This window comes from Anguilla rostrata, chromosome 9, assembly GCF_018555375.3.
Source record: "Anguilla rostrata isolate EN2019 chromosome 9, ASM1855537v3, whole genome shotgun sequence".
Classification (NCBI taxonomy): Eukaryota; Metazoa; Chordata; class Actinopteri; order Anguilliformes; family Anguillidae; genus Anguilla; species Anguilla rostrata.
The window spans coordinates 45,418,391-45,443,555 of NC_057941.1; the positions used below are offsets into that span (position 1 = coordinate 45,418,391).

General features: G+C 41.5%; 2 protein-coding genes across 6 annotated transcripts; both read right to left on the reverse strand.

Annotated features, from left to right (window-relative positions):
- Nucleotides 1-2: 2 nt before the first annotated feature.
- Nucleotides 3-9,989, reverse strand: si:dkey-183i3.6 (LAT2 domain-containing protein). Its single transcript, XM_064352422.1, has 12 exons — nt 9,821-9,989; nt 5,294-5,399; nt 4,876-4,918; nt 4,445-4,485; nt 3,716-3,758; nt 3,317-3,345; nt 2,872-2,910; nt 2,673-2,703; nt 1,958-2,013; nt 1,130-1,195; nt 690-740; nt 3-590 (listed from the first exon to the last, which is right to left on the reverse strand). The coding sequence occupies exons 2-12, from the start codon at nt 5,394-5,396 to the stop codon at nt 550-552; spliced, it is 543 nt and encodes a 180-aa protein (XP_064208492.1). The 5' UTR covers nt 5,397-5,399; nt 9,821-9,989; the 3' UTR covers nt 3-549.
- A 4,944-nt stretch (nt 9,990-14,933) lies between these two features.
- Nucleotides 14,934-25,119, reverse strand: LOC135263927 (eukaryotic translation initiation factor 4H-like). Of its 5 annotated transcripts, none has more exons than XM_064352417.1 (8): nt 24,906-25,113; nt 24,295-24,436; nt 19,491-19,681; nt 19,096-19,160; nt 18,491-18,590; nt 17,317-17,388; nt 16,697-16,849; nt 14,934-16,110 (listed from the first exon to the last, which is right to left on the reverse strand). In XM_064352417.1, the coding sequence occupies exons 2-8, from the start codon at nt 24,357-24,359 to the stop codon at nt 15,971-15,973; spliced, it is 786 nt and encodes a 261-aa protein (XP_064208487.1). In that variant the 5' UTR covers nt 24,360-24,436; nt 24,906-25,113; the 3' UTR covers nt 14,934-15,970. The 5 variants fall into 5 exon arrangements, with proteins under 5 accessions (XP_064208487.1, XP_064208489.1, XP_064208490.1 ...); XM_064352419.1 differs by having other exon boundaries at nt 19,491-19,678; nt 24,906-25,105; XM_064352420.1 differs by lacking the exon at nt 17,317-17,388 and having other exon boundaries at nt 24,906-25,119.
- Nucleotides 25,120-25,165: the final 46 nt, after the last annotated feature.

A 25,165-nucleotide genomic window follows, 5' to 3' on the forward strand; every position in this document is an offset into this window, starting at 1 on the left:
GATCTTGTGCTTTTCGTGTGTTTTTAATGAATTTTTAGCTGTAGGTGCTTAATATTAAAGCAGTTGAGAATTGGTCTAAAAAGTGAAAAGTACAAATATATCTTAATCACATTTTATTTTGAAAACAAAGAAGTCGGGGGTTTTCGGGCCGGTTTCAACACTCGAGCAAGGTTCTCGTTGACTCGCCCCTTATAATTTAGCGAAATGCATCATTCATGGTGACGGATTTGGCTCAGAACCTCGACACGAAACTCCTGAAGACGAGGAAGATGAGGCTTGCGTTTACGCTTGTACGTCACTTGGAGTCGACAGAGCAGAATGATTTGAACGGGTAGTCTTGGTCATTACACTCCGCAGCTGTCTGACCATTCCCAAGTTAATTCAATTCTGTAGCAATATTGGCTGTCTTCAGTTCCTCCGGGAGTTATTGGTACTCTTTTCAGAGTACATAGCCTATCGGCACCACACATTATTTGCAATCTCTTGGTTCTCTTCATGTAAACGGGCTTGCGATATCTTGGACTGGGGGGGGTGGGGGGTGGCGTACTGTCAGGTATTATTTTCTTCAGTGTTCACGTAATCTGGCTCCTCTGAAACAGAGATATGCATAGTTTTTCAATGTTGAGTGCGGATTATGTAATGGCTTAAAGTAAGATCCGTGCAGGTGAGGGAAGCTAAAATGTACACACCTTCCTGTTTCATTTCTTCCAGGAAGCTGGTGTTTGCATAATCGGAACTCTCTGTAATGAAATGAATGGGACATTTGGATGGTGTTTAAAAACCGTATATCTTAATAATAAACCATACTACTGCATACTAAATGTGCATGGACAATTGAACAATTTAATAAGCTAGAAGAAGGTATCTCGTTTTTATATCTTTAGGAATACAATAAGGAAACGTATTTAGAATTTAGATGCTGTAATTCCGAGGTAAAAAATTAAAAATGTAGAAGAAAAAATAAAAGTGACATTTATTCATAAGTGACACCATGGCCATTGTATATGGCGTGGCAACTAAAAACTTAAAAATCCAAAAATTACCTTACTACTCAATAACAATTTGGACAAAATCCAATTAATAATAAATTTCTCTGTTGAAAGAATTTGGACGGTACCGAAGGGCTTACCAGAGTCTTCATTAACAGCGTTCTGTAGAGTAGGGAACACATTTTCGTATGAATATGAGTCCTCATCTGTAAAAAGGGGAACATACAGATAAGGAATTGACATAAAACATTTGTTGTGGCTACACAATACACAAAAACACAAGAAGGCCCTGGTTTTAGGCATATGACTCATCCTAAAAGCACTTTAAAAATATAAGTGCGTGCGTAAATGGCTAGATTACTATTTCAGTCAAGACTGAATTACTAAAAAAATAATTTTTTAAAAACAGTTCTCTTCTGCGTCGTGTTTAATGAACGAGTATCCGTTCTGCGTTGGCGTCCTTTGTTCAGCTGAAGGTAAAATGGCGCTCGCATCACAACCTCTGCGGTTTGGCCGGTAGACAGCGCCCTTACCCAGATCACACAGAGTGAGAGGATGTCGTGTGACCTGACATTTGCTATTATAGCTAAACCGAGTTGCTGCTTCTTCAAAGAGCGCTTGCAAATAGTTTCCATTCTGCTCTCGTTCTGACCCTTTGCAAATAAATCGGCCTTCATGTCGCAAAAACTCAAAAGCGAGAAGAACCGAATACGTCTGAAGCGACGAAGAGGCTTTCTGTTCGCTACGATATTACTTACTATCCCTTGTACATGGACGCACTTTTTTTTCAGTAAACTTAGATGTGTGCACTCGAGGCCTGAATCATGAATCAGGATCACTGCTGAATAACTGCAATGAGTAAAAACCTGAACCCTCCCAGATCTGGAACATGGACTGAAGTAAAAAGAGCTGTTCTGGGTTTTTACTCAGTAATCCTGCTTGGTGATACAGGCCCCCCGTTTGCTTACCCTTGTTTGGACCAGGCTTTGTTACGTTCTGGTAGACCAAGTTTGGAATCGGATTCCTGTGAAATAACAGACAGGTCTTGAGCATACCTTGTGAATGCATGTAGTAGAACATATTCCAATTTTACAGCATGATGCATTTAGGATTCTAATGACAAAATGCAAAGGAAAGGAAAAAAAGATTCAAAGCATTCTTTAAAAGTGGATCAGAATAATAACAACAACAACAATAATAATAATAATAATAAATGGTTTCTTTTGCTTTTGATACACACATTTATTGTTGTGATGTAAAGAGATTAGCCTGCCCATACCAGTGACATTTTAAACATTGTAGTGGAAGGTGGAGTTATAACAATTTAATGGATAAATAACTGGATATAAAGGATATAAAACTTCTGAGCTACGTTTCTGTGGGATATATTGTTTTTTATCCTGATGCTTTCTCCTGCTTATACCCCAACACATTTACCTTATCCACCATTTTTCCAAGGGGTTCTTTTCAGTGTATAATGATCCAGTCAAGGGAAGCAGCTAATATTTTTCAGGTTTTGCTCATAAACAAAGCATTGGTGAGCTTGACCCACAGGAAAGGTACAGCTTATAATAACTAAAAAGAACAAACAGGCATGCTTCCTTAGTGCAAATCGTTATTCACTGCTATACACCAACCCAAACGATGAACGATCCTCAGAAATAAGGGGAATGCAGTACTTACACATACATGTTGTCAAATTCATTCAAATGAGCTAAAAAGGGAATTGAGAGAAGAGTAGTCTGATGATTTCCTTTAAAAAGCATTACTGATGGAGCATAAACACATTTTCAGTGATAATACCACAACTGTGAAATAAAACAAACAGCTCATACGACTACATTGTGTGGTACCGTATAAGGAGTTCAAAGCAGCTACTTACATTTATGAATATTTTGATAGTTGGGTTGGTCGTCAGCAGCTAGGGATTAAATAAAAATAAATGCATTTGTATTTGTCATTGAAAACAAGGGAATGGGGAAGCTTCTGTGCATCACAAAACATGCATTGTTAGTTCTTATACAAATTTACAGGTGCAGTTTTACATTCACTGAACTGATGCAGAAGATTTTTAACTCCACGACTCTAATATATATGCCTCAATGTCTGCATCTTCTGGTAGCAGCACCATAGTGGAGTTTTGGTTTTCCAAAATCTCAGCCAAACTATAATGCACAACAAAGCACACGCTGATTTAATAATTCAGGTTGAATAATTCAGGTTGGAATTTGTGAAGTTTTTCATCAGAATCTTAAAACCCAAAACAAATGCATCATTCAAAGACAATTTCAATTGTTCATGTTGTGTCGGATTTAAATGATGTTTACCTGCTGCAGCAGCACAGCTCCTCGACTCCCTAAAATAACAATCAAAGCATTTGAATCTCCTCTTAATGAAAATCATAAATAAATCATATAATAAATACCCTGGCAGTTCCAACAAAAACACTGCTGAAATTGCGTTTGACACTGTGACCCTATAAGAAAACTGGGTGTATTATAACTCATGCAGACAGGGTCTAGTTTTGAAGGAATGGCACAGGGAAATTTTGAGAAAGAAGAAAAGAGACCGCTAAGGAAGACATATTTTGAACACTCTTGAATGACAATACAATACTGTAGCTGTGCTGCACACCACTTTAGTGGAGAGTAATGTACGCTACTTTACGGGACCTTGTAATACAGTTCAATCAAAGTGCTGACTGATGGAATCTGTGGAGCCCGTACCGTGGGGCAGGCGGTGGGTCTCCTGGCGTCGCGTTCAGTCGAACTGGAAAAAAAGCAAGAGGAGGCACATTAAAGATGAAAGGTCAAAAAGGTCAAAAGTGTTGAGTTGGAAAAACCCAGTCAGGCTAATTATATCGTGCAGATCATAGTACGTGTGCTCTCTAGTTTCAGTACAGTCTGTTACCTTGCAAAGCCCTTTTCTGGAATGTGATATATTTTTGTACATGTCAAAATATGCGTTTGTGGAGTAGAAGAGAAAAACAAAACTAGGAGGCCATGATAATGAGTGAATGACTTTAAATGTTAGCGTACAGTTGTTTAACCTGAACACAGCCAACTACATTGGGTAAGAAGGAGGAATTAATGCAGTGTATCATAATGAAATTATGCAAATGTTTTGTGCATCAATTATTTGATTAATTAGAGCATGAAACTGCCGATAATACTACTATGTAGAACCCTTTGAGCTTGTAATTTCTCTTGGGCACTTTCATTGTGCCTGTGTATGACCTTATTTTACATGGTGCCGAGAAAATTTTGTGTTTTTAATATTTTAGCAACTGTGTAGGCCCTGGTGTCTCAAAACACCACATTTTTTAATTTAATTTCTAATTGGTATATTCCTTGCCACATGATGTGGTATCTTTTGTAAGTTGAGTGTTTGTTTTAACCTGGCTAAAACCAAGAGGCAAATGAATTGATTGGTTGAGCGATTGATTGATTGCTTACCGGTTTTGGATCGTAATACGGTAAACCTACGACCTCCACGGCTAAGAGAAAATGAAAAATAAACGGCAAGTGATAGCAGATCTATTTCATAATCATATCACTTAAATTTTATTTTTCATCTTTCTTCACAAAATGGTTAAAGTAATACAAGTCTGGGGTTGATTGGCTAGTGATTCTGGTTCTGGCACGTGCGGGAAAAAGACAGACCACAGGAAAAAGAAAATCTCATGTAACAAGTTTCTACTTCCCATAAACACCCAATATTTGGCCTCAAATTTGTTCTTAGATTTCCTCGTTGAAGTTACATAATTACAATGACATGTTCAGATTCAGATCCTCCTGATAAATGAACTGAACTCTCAGTTAGTAATCTGATCTATGCTTGCTTCCAATCGATGACTGATCTGCCCCATTACACAAATCGTACTTACACCAGTTGCTGGCCATAAATGACGTTTTCTTCACGAATAATCCCTGCGGTAGAAAAATACACATATTTTGGAACTGGCCCAATGTTACCATAATTTTTCTCCCAGATTGTCTGTAATGATTGTTTTTGGGGGAATTCATGAGTAGTAGCATTAACCCCTTGTGAAGATGTTTCATTCAGATTGGAAAAATAGTAGCAGCTTTTCCTTATCTCAGATTTAGATGTATGATTTATTCTTTATACTTGGTTATATCTATGCTAAGATGATGTGTGGGGAGTGTTCTGGCACGAAATGGCTGTCGTGTGTGTGCCGTCCCAGGTGGAAGCCACACGGTTGTTGGTGGTTAAGGTAGCCAGGCAGTAGACGAAGAGTTCTAAAAAAAAGTCACTGGGCATGAAGCAAAATGGACGGTACTCACTAGGTTTCTTACGACAGCTTAGACACATGACACACAGGACCCCTAGGGAAAGCAGGGATGCTACGGCCAAGCCAGCTTCTTGCTGGCTGAGGAAGACAGCCATCACCTAGTGGGAAACAGAGGGAGCGAGGGCCTGCTTCATTTATCAGTGGTAAATGGACCGCACTTATGTAACGCTTTTATCCAAAGCGCTTTACAATTGATGCCTCTCATTCACCCATTCACATACACACACTCACGCACCAACGGTGAAAGGCTGCCATGCAAGGTACCAATCAGCTCGTTGGGAGCAATTAGGGGTTAAGGGACACTTAACTTAACTTAACTTTCTTGCTCAGGGACACTTCAACAGACCCAGGGCGGGGGATTGAACTGGCAACCCTCCGACTGCCAGACAACCCCTCTTACCTCATGAGCTAATAAAGCCAGTGCCTTTCCACAGAGGTCTTAAGTGTAATGATGACCAGTAGTCATTGAAGGAAACAATGAATCATTTATGAATTAATATTTTCCTGGAGGGAAGTTGTTTAGCTAAAGACATGAGGCATGAATATAAACTTGAAAAAATGAAACAAAAAACAAGATTTGCAATTCAACATTGAGAATAAAAAAGATAACATTATTTAAGATAATGTTGTTAATCATGAATGATCATTTAATAAATGTGAATTCATATCAAACAATCATAGTTGAAGTATGCAATAATTAATAATAGAACATGATTAAAAGGCTTTAATAAGGGCTTTTAAAAAGTGTATTGCAATCTTAAAAGCCAAAGAAATCGGAACACTCAACTATATCTTAATTGGGCCAAAATATGTATTACACAGACAACCTTCGCATAAATTGGGGAATAAATAATATGAATAAAAATAAAATAATAAAATAAAGAAATAAACGAACCCGAAGAAACGCCCGCCCAGGTAAACGCCTCAGCTCAAACTGCTTTCCTGTAAACAGCTTGCAGTCAACCACAGGATGTGTATGTGACTACCAGAAGGCTCGAGGTGGGCTATACAGATCAAAAAACCGTTCTGAGTAATGAAACCATTGTCACCAAGTATTACTGACCTCATTGTAGTTCCTGTGACAAAAAGCTGAAACGATAAACTGATGTACACACATCAGTGCAATAAGAAGAGTCCGGCTCTATATAAAAATACATTTTGGCTCTAAATAATAAAGCTATAATTATGAAACAAGGGGTGCGTAGAAACAGCATGTTAAAGGAGAATTTCGCCCTTGTAAAAATATATACATTTCTTTTCCCCTTCACAAACAAGAATTATTCAAGCGAAAACAAAAGAAAAGGATTTTTTTTTCTCCGTAAATTCCTTCGACAATTCATCACTCTCTGTAGTAGGGCCCAGGGAATAATGGATCCCTATCCACTTTTGGCAAAATGTAATCAAAATATTCATGTTATGTCTTGCAGTTGGAACAGGTGAACACACATGCCCTGAGTCCAAGCAATGCAGTAGTGCTCACTGAAGTGCCAACATACAGAGATGGTAAATTTACAGCGCCCATTCAAATCCCCATCTCTTTGTTGGTATGAAGGTATGTGTTGTGATTAGGCATTTCTTCTCCAATTGAGAGCTTGCTGTCTTTTAGAAAAGAAAAAACTGGTTTTACGATCTCATTTAAAAATTCACTTCATCATGTTTGGGACAAAGACATGTTTTTTCCTGTTTTGCCTCTCTACTCCACAGTTTTGGATTTGTAATCAAATAATTCACGTGGTTGAAGTACACATTCTAACCACATGTGAATTGTTTGACCGGGCCTGTACCAGTTTTTGGTTTTTAAAAACTCCTTTATCGCATTAGCAGTATCTGGGATCATTGTCTTGCTGTAGGATGAAGTGCCGCCTGATGAGTTTGGAGGCATTCGCTTGAACTTGAGAAGATCAGATGCTTCTGTACACTTCCGAGTTCATTGTTCTGTTGCCACCAGCATTTACATCAGTGAAAACAAGTGAGCCACCACATGTGGCAGCCATACGTGCCCAAATCATAACACCCCCACCACCATGTCTCAAAGATGAGATGGATGCTTTGGATCTTGGGCAGTTCCTTTCGGTCTCCATACTTTGCTCTTGCCATCACTCTGCTACAAGTGAATTTTGGTCTCATCTGTCCATAAGTCCTTTTTCCAGAGCTCTGCAGGCTCTTTAAGGTACTTCTTCGCGACCTGTAACCTGGCCAGCCTTTTGTTTGCGGCTAACTAGTGGTTTGCATTTCGCACCATAGTTTCTGCTGTTCTGTTTGTGAAGTCTTCTGCAAACGGTAGTCACTCACATGCATCTACAACTGCCTTCTAAATTGTTTCCGAGGCGTTTGGAGGGTTTTCTTCAGTGTGGTGAAAATTCGTTGGCCTTTAACCATAGAGGTGTTTCTTGGCACACTTGACCCTTCGAGACCACTGAGCTCAGCAGAGCACTCTTCTTAACGTCGTTCCTAACAGTCGATTACAGTAAGCCTACGTTTTGGCCAATGTCTCAGACTGCTTTTTTCTTATTTCTCAACCTAATGGCTTCCCCAATATTCATTTGCACAAATCTGGTACTCATGTTGACAAACACCAATAACCATGCTCCAAAGGCCATCAAAAGCCTAGAATTAAGATTACATACAGAAAGCTCTCTTATATCTGTACTAAGGAAGAAATTGAACGCACCTGACTAATCAAAAACACCCGTGAAGCCATTTGTTCCAAACATTACGGTGCCCTGAAACTGGGGAGGGGGCTATATATTAAAATCGGTAATTTCTACATGGTGAAACTAAAATGTATAAAAGATTCCCTTTAATAAACTCTTAGAATCTGCACTTTATGCACATATGAATTTTTGATTACGAATCTAAAATTGTGAGCCAAATCAAGAAAAGAATATCTCTCTTCGTCCCAAACGTTATGGAGCTCTCCATAAATATTTATAAATTTATCCTTTATTTAGATGACCCCTAAGTGACACCTGCATTAAATTGAAATGAGATGCCTTTTTTGGTTTCCTCAGGAAAATGAATTATCCACTTCCATTTGGGACTGAACAAAAGCATTTATTAATGCATTCATTATTATTCCTAATTTGGAATAATCGAGTCGCGGTCATGCCAACTATCAGTATTCTAATTAAAGAACTTAACAAACAATATTATAAAACTACAGTCACCAGCTGTAACTCGTAGTGAGTGCTTTTACAGGCTCAACCACCTGAAAGCCCATTGCGACGCCTTTTCAAATGCTGTCAAAAAATAAAAGAAAGTAGTGTCTTTGAAAGTTTTTCACATTCACAGTAGTAGTGGCATTGTGCTTGTTTTCCTTGTTTCCTTAAATTTTATTCTTTACATACAGTATAAGCAGGAACGTAATCATATATATACAAGCAGCGGAAAGGGCTTAAGAATTTTCCAAGTGTTCAGAGATGTTAAATCTGCATTGCTGCCACTATCAGAATCCTGCTGTATGCTGTTGTGGCTAGGCCTTCCTGCTTAGTGACTACACAACTTCCTTTGGTCTAAAAATGACTTATAATGGTCCTCAAGCAGCGTGGAAAAATTTAACTCTTTGAACCTCTTTAAAATGTGGATTTTTGGAATCGAAATGAACACAGAATTTAAATGGATTTTCCGAGTCATTTCGCCAAATTACATTTTTGAGCCGAGCCAGTTATCGAAGGCTTGCATATTTACATTGAATTCTGAATGGAAATGACCCAGGACTAAGAGGAGTTTATTGAGGGCTGGGGAGAAGCACAATGTATAAATATACATGCAGTGCATGTTTACGATATTCCTCAAGGAAAGGACCACTTTGGCAGTTTAAGGTTCACCATCATTACATGCCTGGACAATTATGATGTAATCTATCGCACTGAATAATTGCATAAAATGAGGCATTTTCTTTTTTAAAAAAGGAGAATGGACAATATGCCCTCCTATTGTTTTTTTTGTTTGTTTTTGCCTTATTCAGACAAAAGGGGTTAAGGATAATCTTTTTTTTAAAGGTTGCTTTTGCTATTACGGCATGTGTTGTCTGCCTACAATTCTGAAATCAGTATTTTTATATGAACTTCACATTCTTTCAATACATATACAATACATATACAATGAAACAAAGCAATCCTGATTTTACGTTTAACTTGGAGAACATGGGCTAAAAATTAGCAGCACACCTATGCATACAAGTTAGGTTGATGGCCCGAATGTCCTTTGCATTTCATCTAGACAGGTCTACACAGCAGACAGGGATTTTGGCCATTCTTTTAAAAAATTAAAAAAGTAAATAAAATACAAAAACACCCCCAAAAAAAAAACAAAAAAAAAACCAAACAAACAAACAAAAAAAACCTAGAATATTTTTAGAGGAAAAAGTAAGATTGGCCCAAGCTCAAAGTCTGGCCAGACTACAGACAGATCAGCTTGCAGCTCACATTTGTGCCTTTGATTACCATCCGTCCTGCTACCTTATCAAAGATCTACATGAGAGGACAAAGTGAAGAACGGGCACTTTTGAGGACATTACCTTTATCTGATGGGCCGCCGGAGTACTTCCATGTCGGCAGGGCTCCTGAAAGGTGCTAGAGTGGCGAGAGGCTGCAGGGGGGCTGTATTTAACAGCTTCCTGTTCAAAACTGAACTCCTCACCACATCCGCGCACAAGCTCACTGGACACCCCCGCAAGGCCAAATATCTCCAGCCCCCACACCCACCCCCACCCCCGAGCTAGCGGCTGTCTCTACACACACGCTAGTTCTCCGTCCTCTCCTGTCGTTTTACTGCCTGCTTTTGTACTAGAGTGAAATGGTTTGGGATTTATGGACAGGCAACAAAGACAAGGCGAGCAGTTGCTTTGGACTACAACCACACTGCCCCACTTTCAGGGGGTACCTAGAATCCTGGTTGAATCGGCTGAAGCCTTCTCCAATACAGCAAGATGCAAAAAAAAAACACACCCATGTGACCTGCGTCTTCACTGCCCTCCACCGCATACCCATAAACCCCTGGCATCACGTTTAAAACTTCGGTGCCAGTCTACTAGGCAGCCCCTTCATACCTACAGAAGATCATCACAACCCACGCAGCCTCGAAACATCTGGCTCCTCCTCCCCCCATTTTTCTTTAAGCCTTCACTTCCCAGTCATGTTTGAGGTTTGTTCTGGCCAATCAGAAGAGACCTCGGCCATGTCCCGAGGCAAACAGATGCCATACCTCTTTAGATTGCATCACTACTCCCTCTCTAGCACTCTTACCTAGCCCAAACTCCTGAAATAATACGACAAACACTCCCATTTTCACAGTCTGCAGTTCCTTGCTCATTTGTATAATGTTCAATGCTCTTCAGGGAAGTTTTCTTCTTGTTGGTATACCTTAGTTTAATGTTAAATATGGTAGTTGACAAGTTGTCAGTCTAGTCTGCACTTCTTGGGGGAGAGATTCCCTCCAGGGAATTACTGCACTTTGATCCCTGACCTTCAAACTTGTGTTTGCACTGTAAGGCACCCTGGATACAAGTCTGCTAAGCACGATTAACGCAACCCAACATTACTGCCAATTGAATGCAACCGGCATAATGTCACCCTCTGCAGGCCTTTACGTGAACTGCAACAAATGACCCAATGGATGGATGTCTAACTCATAGCTGACACCGCAAAGTCCAAAATGGTGCTGGTCATTGCATCCCATTTAGCACCTTTCCTCAGTGCATTTCAACTGGAATCTACTTGATTGAGTTCACAAATCTGCTAGCATAAACATAAAACTGCTATATATTCTTTTCACCATCATAGATGAATAACCTTTTTAAAGTGTAGTAAACAATGAAATCTGCATGACAATTTAAAGTTTGGTAAAGAAATATTATTACAATATCAGGAACATTATTGAATGACTTACCTCAATATACACACACGATTATGACTTTGCTGAACGAACTCAGCCCCAAAACCAGCCTCACAGGACACCCAATTTAAGAGGGCGACATTTGTTTCTCCCCAGCTGATGGATGTGGTCACAAGCATTTGCACCTTTAGACAACATGTAGCAAGCTCTGGACTCCAACTCCCATGATTCACTACACTAAAACAACCCTTAGGTTTGCTTGGCAGTCCTATCATGGCATAACCTCCAGCTACGCATATTCCGTTGTCTGGAGTTCACTTGAAGCCAAGCGGAGCCATGTGATTGTGGAAGTGCATTTGAGAGCAAAAAGTACCAATACCACAAGATTTGTGTCAAACCTTTAGAGTACAGAGCAAAGATTTATTGACAGAGTTCATGTATTTCATCACAGTAGTTTTAAGACTTGAGAATATCCAACTTTTTTCAAAACAAGACTATCAATCCGATAGGACTAAACGTGTATGGACTATACAATACTCTTATTCATCATGCTGAAATCTCGAAAACCTGTGTAACTACCCTCATCATACCTGAAAAATTCCAAAAGGACATTTTCACAGCTTTTACCCTGTTTCACATCTAATTGTAATACTCTAGCGCACATGTAGTATTACAGCAAAGAGTAGCAACTCAACCTTAGCGGACTTGAAGGTCAGTTAGAAGTGTCCAGGTAACATGATCAAATGGCATTCGGTATTAATCAGAATTGATTTTACAATGTAAATTGTACAAATGGTGATAGACATGGATAAGGATGGAAAAAAATGAGTCAAGAATTTGGCAAATGGTACAGTTTTCACAATACAACCAATGTCATCTTTAATAAACTAACCATACACCAGCCATTTTGCTTAGAACAGCAACAAAGAAAACAATGGTTAGTTGAGGTTCTCTTTTATTCAAAAGATTCACAAAATACCAAGTGCTTTCCAAATTGACCGTCTTAATTTCGTAGTCCTTCCAAAAGTCTGAAGCGTTGGGATTTCCTTGCATTAAAAAGTCAACTCGGTTGACAAAAAACAATGTGGCGACTCAAAAAAAAAAAAAGAGCACATTATATATAGAACACACTGCTGCCTCACCCCACCGCCTCCCTCCTCACACTTCCAAGACCTTGAGAGCACAGTCTTGCATCAGAAAAATCCACACGGTATAATTTCAACCACCGAGGGCTGTGTTAGCTTCAACAGTACAAATGCTTCATACCCATTATCTGAAATATGTATCTATCTACATACTGCTGGGAATTGTACACACACACACACAAGACCTGCAAAATAGAGAATATACCATTTACAGGACTCTGGGGCGCCAAGTTTGCTTCCAGTGAACAATCCAGGTCAATACATTTGTGTTTGTGTGGGGGCGGGTAGTTTAACAGCAAGTGCATATTGGTCGTGAGCTATCCCATGTCTCCAAGATTTTCCTACTCAGACCTTAACAACAGCAAAGCAACGCCACATCACAAAAACTGTGCATGCAGGCTCGTGTGTGTGAAGACTGAACGAAGAACACACAAACCCTTTTCATTTGTACAGTTAACAGATTACACGGCGCGTAATCCTACGGGACCATTAGCATTGTGTGAGGTATAAATTAATATCTTTGTGAGGTATGAATCACTATTATGAGGCTGAACCCAAGCATCTTTGATTATCCTTCTGAACGACTTACAGCATTTAGACTGAACTAAAGCTACTTGTAATGAGGTAATGAAATGGCAACAGATTAGAGCTTTAACTCGAATGTATGAAATCCATCCGAAGAACGAGTGAATGCCTTTCTTTTTTTTTTTGTGTTTTTTTTGCTAGACTTAATCTGCTACGTGAGCAGAATACATTTCTTCCCCTCTGAGAGAGACATTCTGTAAAACATAAAAACAGCACACAAGAACTGTGGTGACTTGCCATGAAACGATCTGGTCGCAGTGCAGCCAGTCCCACGCCAGCTGGATTTCACGTCAGCGTCAGATCTCAAACATCCACAAGCCTGTGATGTCAATCCGGTAAAATGAGCTACCAACTGTTCATGGAAGCTCTTTTTTTTTTTTTTTAAAGAAAAACAATTCAAAGAAATGTCAGGTTACTGGCTTAACAATGTACAAATCTGCAAGAACGCCCTGCATTAGTAACAATGGAAGCAACTTTGGGAACCAGACGAAATAACATTGAACCTTGATAATCAAACCGATTTGGAAATTTTAAAAAAACCAAGAATTCAAATTACAGTAAAATTCTTGCTTGTCTAATCAACTACGACTGGGCACCACTTTGCTTAAATGTCACAATATTACAAAAAAATATTGTTAATTTTAAAAATAAAACATACTAAAGGGGACACCACCTACAAAACGTTTTCTTCCATTTTCAATATTTCAACACATTCTTGAGCATCTGTACGGTGATGCGTATTATTGCCATAAACAATGAAGTAAAACCAAAAAAGGCTGATGGATGATCGTTTCAACGTATGAGTGTACATCCATGCCGTTTCATAAAATTAAATGTCTGAAATACAGATAGCCCAATAGGCAGATAATGAATCCAAGCAGGATCATGATTCTTGATCTGTATGGTGCCATTTTGTTTTGCTAGACATGGGCTGTTTACAGGCAGCTTTTTTTCCTATTTATTCTTTAAGCTTTTCAAAAAAAGGTTGTAAGTGCCAGGCAGTTCATTTAGTCCAAAATCAGACTGATAGCATTTTAACTGAGGGTATTACTATCTCTAGTTGTGCAAGCTGAATGTTGCGTGTCGGAAAAACTAGAGCCACACCAGTCTGTCGGTCTAACCTGGGCTTCTGAACCAATCCTTTGTGGCCCGAGAACCTTAACCAACTGGATTGTGCCGACTTGAACCAAAAATCTTTCAGAAGAAAAAAGGAAAAAAAAAAAAAAAGAAATGGACACCAGAATTTCTCAAAGAAAACCTAGAAGTTGGGTTGGCTCGTCACATAGGAATCACTTAACACCGTAACACTGACGACAGTGGAGGGGAACTGTGAAGTACTTCATTCACAAACAGAACATGTCAATATGAGTCGAAATAGGTCGACACGAGGCCTAAAGTCAGGACGTGCAGGGACAGCCTCGGCCGATTCGCGCCTAAAATGCGGGAAAGAGGAACAGAAGACAAGAGAAAAGATGCCTTTGGAGAAGGAGCACAGAGAAGTGGCGCACGGCACGGTCCTTACCCAAAGGCAACAGAGTTCGACTGAAGCCACCGTCCGAATTGCCTGCCTTTGGTGCTGGCATGCAAGGGGGTGGGGGTGGGTGGTGGGTGGGTGGAGGGGGGGTAGGGTGGTGGGATGGAATGGGATGGGGAGGGCCCAGCACCTCAGAGAAGACTTTGAAAGATTTTTGGTGAACAAGATGGTCGATCCAGTCTAGCCTTCTTGAATTACGCACCCTCGCGGTCGGGTTAATTCTTAAGAGAACAAAACAAGAAAAAAACAAAAAACATCAGGCGGGCTTGATAGAAGAGGAACATGTGAAATTACTTTAAAATTCAAAACAAAATCAGCACCACAAAGAGATACAGAAACAAAGGTGCACTGTCCATAACAGCATTGTGTTAAAACGGTAGACTTTTTTGCACCACTTCATAATTTTACACAAAAGTAAATTATGTACACAATTAAAAAAAAAGAAAAGATAAAATTTATATTAAACACACCAGTTTAAAGTCCAATTCAAACAGGATAAAAAAATCGCCATGCATTTAAGTCACTGAGTGTAGATGGCCACCTCCATATAAAATGAAATTACTGCATGGTGACTGGATTGACCTTCTCTGAAATGCCACTCACCAAGCACCGAAACCAACTCATGAACACCCAGCTCCCCACTGCAATTAAAGGGAAACTGGTTTTCCTCTAAACAAAATAAACCCAGGGAAAGTGTTTTATTGGACAAATCCATAAATTTATTGCCCTGCCTTAATGGCCCACCTTCTCAATGTGTTCTTGGATCGTCCAACCAAGAACTTAGCCTGGGTTTCCATACAAAAATACCTTAGTACTTTGCTTGATAATTAACCATGAACCATATAGTGTCCATTTAGGAATGTGTAAACAGATAAAACGTCAAAGTCAAGAGGTGAGCCTTTGTTCAAAATAAGCCAAGGTGCCCTTTAATGTTAGCACACCAAAGTCAAGTCACAAATAAACGCCAATTAAAAAGCACTCATAGGCAAAACTCAAAGAGTTTGAGTTCATAAAACACGGCACATCAGAGGTTAGGCCACAAACACTCAATGCCAAAAACGGCTTGGCTTTTAACACTGTTCGGCTTGTCAATTTTTAGGGGCCATTTCACTCCGGTCCAGAACAACGAACTAAAATAAAATAAAACTGACTGGATCCTTCTTTTTGGAGCAGCGAAGTTTGTATGCCTCTCAGAAATCAAGGTGTGAATTGTCCATCCCCCAAAGTAACTACAGTACAGAGCAGGCACTAGATACAGGGAAGCGGAGGAGTAATTAAAAACCACTTGCTAACGGCGGACATGCACTCACAAGCTGCTTGTTTGTCGTCGTTTTGTTTTTGTTTGTTTTGTGGGCGTGTTTGTGTGTGTGTGTGTGTGTGTTTTCTTGCTTGTTGAATATATATGTTGCTGAAACCGGGCCCGGGGGAGGCGGGGCCTCGGTCTGATTGACGGGTGGGAGTAATGGCGGAGGCGGTACCGTTTCCCAGCATCCTCTACAGTCCCATTGCTCCACCCCTGCCCTGCGGCTGTTTTAATTTTTATTTTTTAAATTTTTAAATTTTTTTTTTTTTAGTCCTTTTCTTTGGAAATTACCTCCTCCCGCGGCTTCGCCCCACCGAATATGGCGGAGTGGGGGTTGGCGACCTGGTTCAGGGGGGCGTCCACCGTGCGCGGTTTCAGCTGCAGCCTCGGCCGCTGAGCCCTCTCCTCTGCAGGGGACAGAAACGCAACGCAGACAAACGCACGTCACAGTCCAGTCGCGACCCATCAAGTCACATCGAGAGACCAGCGGGGCTCTACCCTTTGAAAAGCTTTTTGGTCCTACGAGAGATTAAGAGTTTGCCTACTTTATGTCCCATACTGCATAAAATAACAACACCTTAACAACACCTAAAGCCTCTTCAAATGTAAATCCATCCCATTTTTACCCTCATGACGTTTCTGACCTCTACGGTACACAGTGCATTTGTTACAAGGTTATGGAGACAAGCCAACGTTGGCCATGTGGGCAAATGGCATAATCTACTACATGAGTGACTCAATGGGAAAATTGGGGGGGGGGGGATTAGAACAATAAGAGGCTTTTTGGCCCTCTAACAGTACATCTCAGAGGGGTTCAATTTTTAAGAAGATTCCACTCCAGTCCAGGACAGTGCAATCTGCCAGTGTGTGAATTTGGCATGGCCTGAATTATAACAAAGCCAAACTTCGCAGAGCCACGAGCGGCACGACAATCTGGGGAACTTGAAAATGGACAAACTGCCTCAAAAGGAAACAGGAAGGAGCCCAAAACACCTTCAGAAGGTTCTCTGAAGTCCGTGGAGCCACCGCGCGGTCCATCTCTGTACCGGCCCATCCCTCCTCCGCCTCCGGCTCCGACCCCCCTCCGGTCTCCGGGTCGCCCGCCCCCTCGACTCCTCCCAGACATGAAGTCGTCCTCCCTAAAACCTGAGGGGAGACGACGGCAGAGCAGTTATTCAGCAAGGGAGCCGATTCGCGATGAGGTCATTTCTCCTGATGCTCACTGGCCGAAACACTCCTGCAAGGTGACCAATGGCAATGGGCATGAGATGTGGGTCAATGTGTATCCATGGAGAGCTCAGATCAAAAAAAACCTTTTTTTTTTAAAAAAAAATTTTTTAAAGATGAATTTAAGCACCAATGCAAACAAGATTCAACACCGCTGCTTAAAAATATCTCATATTCACAAAATTCTCTTCCAGAGGTTTGATGTGTGAACTAATTCCCTAATTGTGGAGGTAGATGATGTGGTCCATGCCAACTCATAGCTGCAGCACTAAACAATTAGTCCTAAACAAGGACTAATCACCATCCTCAAAGTTCCACAGTATCTGTACGGGGCCTGACATTGGTGTCAAGTGGGCGTAAACAATTGACGGGCACTTTTCCCACACCTCCTCCCGATTGGTCGAAGTCATCTCTGGGATCCCGCTCCCCTCCTCTGGGGCCACGCATGCCTCCTCGGCCTGTAAGGGACAGGGCCCGGTTAAGCACCGCAGGAGTGAGAGAGAGAGAGAGAGAGAGAGAGAGAGAGAGAGAGAGCACTGCCTGCTGGGATAGCGAGCTTAGCAACAATCGGCCGCTAGCGGCACTGGCTGAGGGGTGGCCAGGGCAAGCAGAGCAGCGGGAAGGAATCGCTACAAATCTACAGCTCAGAGTGTAAAGATTCATGAAGTCCTTCAGAGACAGATGTGCTGATCCCAGACCAGGATTCCCAATCCACACCCTAACTTCATTCATGATGAGGGAAAAGGGGCAAAACTGATCCTAGCTCAGTTCCTAGTCTGAGAATATCCCCTGCCGAGATTTGACCTGTCTGAAGACTCCGGAGTCTCCTAGTTGAGGAACAGCAGAGGAAAGCACAGGGCTCAGAGTGCGAGATTTAGAGGAGTCAAAATTCCATGTGAATGGATGAAAAGCGAAGGATGAAAAGCAAAGAATGAACGTGTGAAGTTAGTGAAGCAGTCAAAACCAGCAGCTATTTTTAACGCGCATGAGAACTGCTGAAGACATTCACATCATGCAAAGTGTTACTTTCACATTCCAGGTGACTGATTTAGCACAAATGCAGAACAGTGTAAATGCTGCATCACAAAGAAACATCCAGGCCTATAGCACACTTAAAATAAGGTAAAATGAGCAACATCCACCTGAATACAAACTAATATGTCTGATATCATGAAAACAGACACAAACACAACTAAACTGGCTTTGTGGAGGTAATTTCAAAATTTCAGAAGTTATCTTAATATGGTTGCATTGCTATAGAGGTTTCCAGCACTCAGATCTAAAGCTTATCATTTAGCTTACTTAAATTCAAAGAACCTGCACATGGCATTCTGTGGGTCTTTAAATAACTGTATTAGTGTTATAAATGCAGTTTACAATATCAACATAATATTGAATGAAATGTTGCTCTTGAATCATTACGACTGATATTATACCTGCAACATATCACACACTCTAAGTGTATATCGTGTATCACCAGAATTTAAATCAACTGATGAAGTCACACCCCTGTACCGGACCTCACAGCGAGACTCGTTCACGCAGCGCGGCGCGTTGTACCTCCTCTGTCGTCCTGTTTTCGGAAGCCGAACCCTCCGGCGCCTTTCTCTTGCCGACGGCCCTCGGCGATGTCCACCCGTAGCGACCGATCGCCCAGGAGCTGGGGACACGAGGGCAGGGCGTCGGTGATAAATTTCACCCAGCCGATGGGCTTCTCTCTGGCAGTGCTTCAGCGAAGCAACAGTTCCTCTAGAGCAGTGGTACACTAACCTCTCCTCAGGTACCCCTGGGGAGGTTCTGAAACCACAGCTCTACAGCAAGACTGAGGGTGGGGGGGGGGGGGGGACTAAACCTGGGCCTGTATTCATGAAGCGTCTCAGAGCAGAAGGTTTCTAGCATCAGGTATCCCCCTGAACACATCTTAACCTTATTCATTATGATCCTAAAAGCACAAGTCCTCCCAAAACTCAAAAATGCATTATGAATATGTGCCTTTGTGGCTGGGGGGAGGGGGGGGGGGGGTTTAGAACAGAGATCTCTGGCCGTCATGCCCCTCCCACCCCATCCCCTTCACCTTGCTTACCAACCAATTTTACTTAACTTAATTACACAACATCATATAGCTGCTACTGCAATATGAACTTCTAAGCCCATAGCATACTTACAGCACCATCGTACATCAAGGCTTCTTTTAGGGATTCCAAGTCATCAAATTCTACATAACAGAAACCTGAGAGGAAAAAAAAAGATCAAATTTGAACAGTTAATAAATTCACAGAATTTGTCAATTACAGCCATTAGGCGAATTTACACAGAGAAGCCAAAGAGAAAAATCTGTCATCTGCTATTTATGCTGCAAAATGAACAAGGCTAGCAAACTTTGAAACAGAAATATGCATGGAGCGAATACAAATCTGTAAGCAATCTTGTCACCTGGCTAACATTTGGCTGCGCTCCCCCACTGGCAGAAGCAAGCGTTAATGTAATGTGGAACCCTGAAAAACATGGCACCAATGGGGGGGCGGGGGTGTGGGCAGAAGAGAGAGAGAGGGGTCTGTACCTTTAAACTTGTCTGTTTCTTTATCTCTGACTAGCCGGACGCTCCTGACGCTCAGGTCTTTGAAGATGGCGTCGATGTCTCCCTGCACCGTGTTGAAGGGGAGGTTGCCCACGTAGGCCGTGTAGGGGGGCTCCGTGGGGAGCTCTTTCTGTTTGCGGGGTCCCCCTGGGCCGCCTCCGCCTCGGGATCTTCTGTTCGGGAAACGGCCCATCGTTACCAAACGCTACGGTCGATTATGCCCCACGCATGCACCCCTCACCTATTTACATACACGCACACATATGCTACGAAGGGACGGAATCATCAACAACACAAAACATAGCCCCATCAAAACAATGCTGGAGATGCAGGACCAAAAAAAAAAAAAAGAAAAAAAGGTATGGAGAAGGGGAAGGGGAAAAAAAGGTCTCTAAATCACTCTAGCAATTGTGTGATAAATATTTATAGGGACACAAATCTTGATCCACAAGGTTTTTCACCTGGAAAGCCACTGGAATTCCAGCCCTAAGTCTACATAATAAAAAAAAAATCATTCATAACACTGCAGATTAAGAATAAACACTATCAATTCCTAATGGGTACCTACAGAATTTCCCACCGAGCAGTCTCCCAGTGAACAAAAACTACCTTGGTGCGTTAATAAAGAATGACAACCACGAACAGCAGGCAGATTATATCCTTGCATTCATATAGCACTTTCTTCCGAATGCTCAAAGTGCTTTACGGTGATGATGGCGATGATCTCACCTCACCCACCACCAATGTGTAGCACCCACCCGGGTGATGCACGGCAGCCATTTTGTGCCAGAAAGCTCACCACACGTTGGCGAAGGCGGAGAGGGAGAGTACATCTGCCTTACTTGTGGCCGTTCACCCGTAAAGGCCACGGCCAGAAAAACCGGCCCTTCAGACAGCACCGTTCCGGCAGCAGGCCCACGGCCATCTGAGGACTCGCTTTTACTGCGCCGCTCATTTACTCGTTCAAAGAAAAACAAAAACAAAAACAAAAGCCACGGCGGTGACATATTTTCCATCAACAAACCGAAATCCATTCAAAAAATGGGAAGGTCTGTCGGCTGAACTGGCTGACTGTCACTCCCGTTGCTACCGACTGAGAGCCCTAGACTGGATCGCCTGACCCAGTGCCTCACATCCCTGATCCTGGGGGCGGGGGGGCACGCTGGTTTTTATTACGGCCACCCGAGATGAACGTGGCTGCATTGCGCCGTTGCCAAATTATTTTAAGCGTGAATTCTTGACCGAAGGTATACAGCGGGGCTACTCAACTCTAGGTCCGGCGAGCCCCAACTCTGCACTACACCACCTGATTTCAACCAATTATTTTCCCTCCTTGGTCCAGGAAGTAAGCTTATTAGCGAAATCAGGTGGTGATTTTATTTGTACATTCGCAGTAGTCCAGGACTCTTGCCTATTTAAGGGAGGCCCAGTTTGAAGAACAGCACAGACTTGCAGATCCAGCGCGTTAGAAGAAAACCGTTAAAACAGTTAGCCATGAACATCACTCAAAATGTAGCTCACACAAAATGGTCTACTGAAAATCATTCACTACTGAGACAAAATGTCTTAGAGATGCTCATTTTATGCGTGTTCTTTATAACACATGTAATATATATAACTACTTTCCAGATAATGATTTTTGCACCCTCACAACTAAACCAAATATCAGGAACTTGTTTCACCAGACACACTGCGGGCCTATAAATAACAAATGTATATTCAGAAATGTATGACCGAGTCGGAAAACCAAATATTGACGCATCCTGCAAAAGGGGAAAACCATTTTTGCATACAGCGGAGATGAATCCTATAACCGTCAACTACCATGGTCCTTCAATTGATCAGGCTACATCAATTCTGCTAGCAAATGAAAACAGCTAGCTCGGTTACTCTAGAATAATGATGCGACAAGACGGAAAACTAAATAAGGGGAATGACTATAAAAAGGCACTTCTGTGGGCGGCAGTGTTGTACAATGGGTAAAGAGCTAAAGGTCACAGGTTCGATTTACAGGTAAGACACTGCCGTACAAGGTACTTAACCTGCAGTATACATCCAGCTGTATAAATGGATGCAATGTAAGTGCTGTGTAAAATGTTGCGCAAGTCGGGCTGGATAACAGTGTCTGCTAAATGCTCGTAATGTAATGTGATGTAATGTGGGCTGCGTGGTACACACAGCAGACAGTGCAGTTTCCATAATATTTTGATGCCCCCTCAGGAGCGACGCAGGCTACTGGGTCACAGCGGTGAGGCAAAGTATTCAGTTACATTTGAGTGGCCTCATTGAGAGAGAGTGACACAGACATCCCAGCATTCAAGGCTCATTGAGTTTTGTCAGTCTCATCGAATTAATCTCACAGATGCTCAGTCCACATCAGCCACGTTCCAGTATCTGCAACATCGAGCATTAATAATCAATCGTGCAACAAGCATCTGTCAGACTGAAGTGAACCCAAAGAGTGGTCACAAGGAAAACACGGGCTTTTTCCCCACTGAATGTGTTTTCCATAACACTATTTCGTTTCAAATGCTTTTACTGGTGAAACACCATTGGTATTTTCAAAGGTGACAAATTGATGTGGTTGTCTGTCACAGAAGAACATCTAATCAGGCCAGAAGCTGGGTAAAGGCCACATAATACCGGTCAAACATTTTGTGTTATTTCAGAGGAAACACTGTACTTCAACCCACATTTAAGTCCAAAAGTATCGCTACATCTCGTCTACACAGTCCTGAATCTCCAATTAAACCATTCCTCTAAAGTCATTCACCAGTGCAGAAATCTGGCATTCATGTGCATAGCAGCCAATTCTATGTATACATTACACTTTCATTTCATTTCCTTTAATAGGCAGAAGTATCAGTCTGCCCTTCCTGCTCCTTTTATCAGTTTTTTTCCCCATTTTACTCACTCACACAATCACCGTTTTGTACCAGAAGTGGGAGATACTTTCTCCAGCAATTCACTTCTGTATTACAACTATTCTAATTACATAATTAAGTTGGAATTTCTTGCACACAAATCTTAAGTACTTACTGCAAGCAATTGATTACCTAGGAAAATCACAGAATAGATCCATGTTGTTCTCATTTTGAGAATAAAGCTGTAAAGGATCCAATTACCCAAATGAAAACAGATAATAATCAGCCATTTTTTCCAGCTATGCCACAAAGGATGTTCATGAACTGAAATATCCACCTTAAGTATGGAGACGCCACATGTAATATGGTCAGCACTTCACATCTATGCAGCATGAAGTTTGCAAAGGAGAAATGGAGGGGAAAACATCATATTACTGAAACCCAATTCATTAACTTGTTGTCAAACCCACATAGATTGCTTGTTGCTAGCAGGGAGGGAGGAATTCCAGCCCAATATCAAATTACAGGACTCTGCACATTGGTCCACCTTTGCAACCCTCCACGATTCGGTATTGCAATTTTGGCATAGTCCACTGCCATCAGATACAAAAATATATTTAAAAAAAACTCTTACGGCACAGTATACTTTAACCGTTGACTTATTTTAATTTGACGGTAAATGCTAGTTACAGTATTTTGATACCACTTTTCAAAAGCTGAAAACTATTCTGATTCATCGGCATCTTTCGGGATAACGATTGATTTCCAACAAATTATCAGTGGCCTCATGACCTCTATCAATAGGTACTTTGTGCCAAAATAGATAGTGATGACAACGCTTCTGCAAACCAAAGATGAAAACCTAGACTGAATATCTGCGCATGGGAGACATTTGTCCGCGAGGAAAGAAACCTTAAGTTAACATGAACTTGGACGTACACACTTATTCAACTTCGTGGAGTTAAGCAAATGAGAAATGCAATTTGGATTAAATTTCTAAATATTTCCCAGTTCCCGTAATCAAAAACAAGGGGCTGAAAACGCATGGTGGATACGGCAAAATGCCATATAACCTAACCAGTATACTGCAGTATTACCGCGCGCTTGCAGCAGCTGGACTCGCTGCAAGCTGCATTTTAGGAATGATGTTAGGCCCGTGCTCGCTGGACCGTATACACCCCAGAACAAACGTGCAAACAGTCCTTCAGTTGCAGTGCCGCGTAAAGAGGATGGCAACACATTAGAGGACGAAAGACAGAACTTTAAAAATTTGTATAGAAAAACTCCCGTATTCAGTTAGTGCCAGTCCAGCACCACTCCACCTAACGAAAATAAAAAAGACTACCTCGGCCTGAGAAGACCTTATAACCTGGCTAATTGCCCTGTCAACAAATAATACCGACAGGCAACGTACTTCTCCTCCAACTGCAACCGCAAACAACAGTGCAGTCCATCATCCGAACATCCCACATTCCTTGCAGTCCCAAAGACGCCGATTTGCAGAACATGCAGCCCCATGTGTATCGTTCCTCTCCGGGCTCCCCGGGCGTCAAGTGTCCTGCTGGTAACCAGCACGGCATTAACACAGAACCTGTGCTGGGCCAAACCCGCTGCAATAACGTCCAATTATCCAGCGGTTCAGACTGGACAAAATGGTGAACAACTGTGAAAACTCTAACCTGGCACCTTGCACGTATTTGCTCGCTCGTGCAATCCCCGATTATTATCCGTTTCTCAACTCGGTCGCCCATTCATCTCACACGGTATCTCTCATCCCCGGACTTCTTGCAGACCGTGACAGGCCTTTGTACCGACCCGAGCCAAATCTAAAACCCAGTGCCTGGTAAGACAATTTTGAGAACATTTTAAGCCAGTGTCTCCTCCAATGTTAGAATTGCATGGACGATCGTTTTTTTTCTTACCCTCTCCCACCTCCAAAACTGCCATAAGCCCGATCTCGGTCATCGTAGCTATCGTAATCCGCCATTGCAGTCCGTGCAGGAGAAAGCAATCAGTTCAGTGAGGACCCCAATATAGAGTAAATTATGGTAGTCTTTGTTTTGCCTGATATAAAAGACGTCACATTATCCAGTGCATTTGGAGACTGTAAACGTGTTAATTGTAACAAACCTTGTTAAAAGATTAATAATATACGACTAGAAGCGGATATGGTTCATTTTCAGTGAACTTTTGCGTTCATATTATGAAATAGCACATTTGTTGCGCTTGGCTTTCTGATTAGCTAGCTACATTGCTTTACAAAACATGTTGCAAAAGTGAGCGTCTATACAGAAATGTTTCTTTTATTTACGTAACTGTACGTGATATCTCCAAATTATGAAACACTTAAGAGGTTTGATTTATTGTTATAGCGCGTACGTTCATATCTGTAGACTATGCTATGCACTTAAGACCATTTTTTCTTGGCATTGATTTGAATAATTCATAAATTTAAATAATAAAAGAATGTTTTATTTGGCATGAGTCTCTTTACTCTCCAATGTTAGCTACTGGTATGAAAGATATTACTTACCAGTATCTATAACACACCTAAAAATAGCTACCTATGCCCAAATCAACTTAGAATGTGCCCCTTCTTTGCTTTGGTTGTTCCATACTAAATGCGGAACTGCACATGATTATTTCATGACTATTTTTTGCAAAACACATTCAGAACTGATACACTACGTGATCTGGACGATTGTTCTTCAGAATGTGAGTTCACTGGTGACAACAATACTTGGTTCAGTAAATGCATTAGCGTTCACCAGTAGTTTACTGCCGTTTTATAGC

Bases quoted from the DNA above. Each gene is read 5' to 3' on its own strand.
- si:dkey-183i3.6 (XM_064352422.1), bottom strand. From the start codon at position 5,396: ATGGCTGTCTTCCTCAGCCAGCAAGAAGCTGGCTTGGCCGTAGCATCC. The intron at 4,919-5,293 runs GTGAGTACCGTC...TTTCTACCGCAG, and splicing joins AAGCTGTCGTAAGAAACCTA to GGATTATTCGTGAAGAAAAC. The intron at 2,704-2,871 runs GTAAGTAGCTGC...TTCCCTTTTTAG, and splicing joins CTATCAAAATATTCATAAAT to CTCATTTGAATGAATTTGAC.
- LOC135263927 (XM_064352417.1), bottom strand. From the start codon at position 24,359: ATGGCGGATTACGATAGCTACGATGACCGAGATCGGGCTTATGGCAGT. The intron at 17,389-18,490 runs GTACAACGCGCC...TGTCCCTTACAG, and splicing joins AAAACAGGACGACAGAGGAG to GCCGAGGAGGCATGCGTGGC. The intron at 16,111-16,696 runs GTGTTTTGGGCT...TGTCCCCTGCAG, and splicing joins CTTCAGAGAACCTTCTGAAG to AGGAGAGGGCTCAGCGGCCG.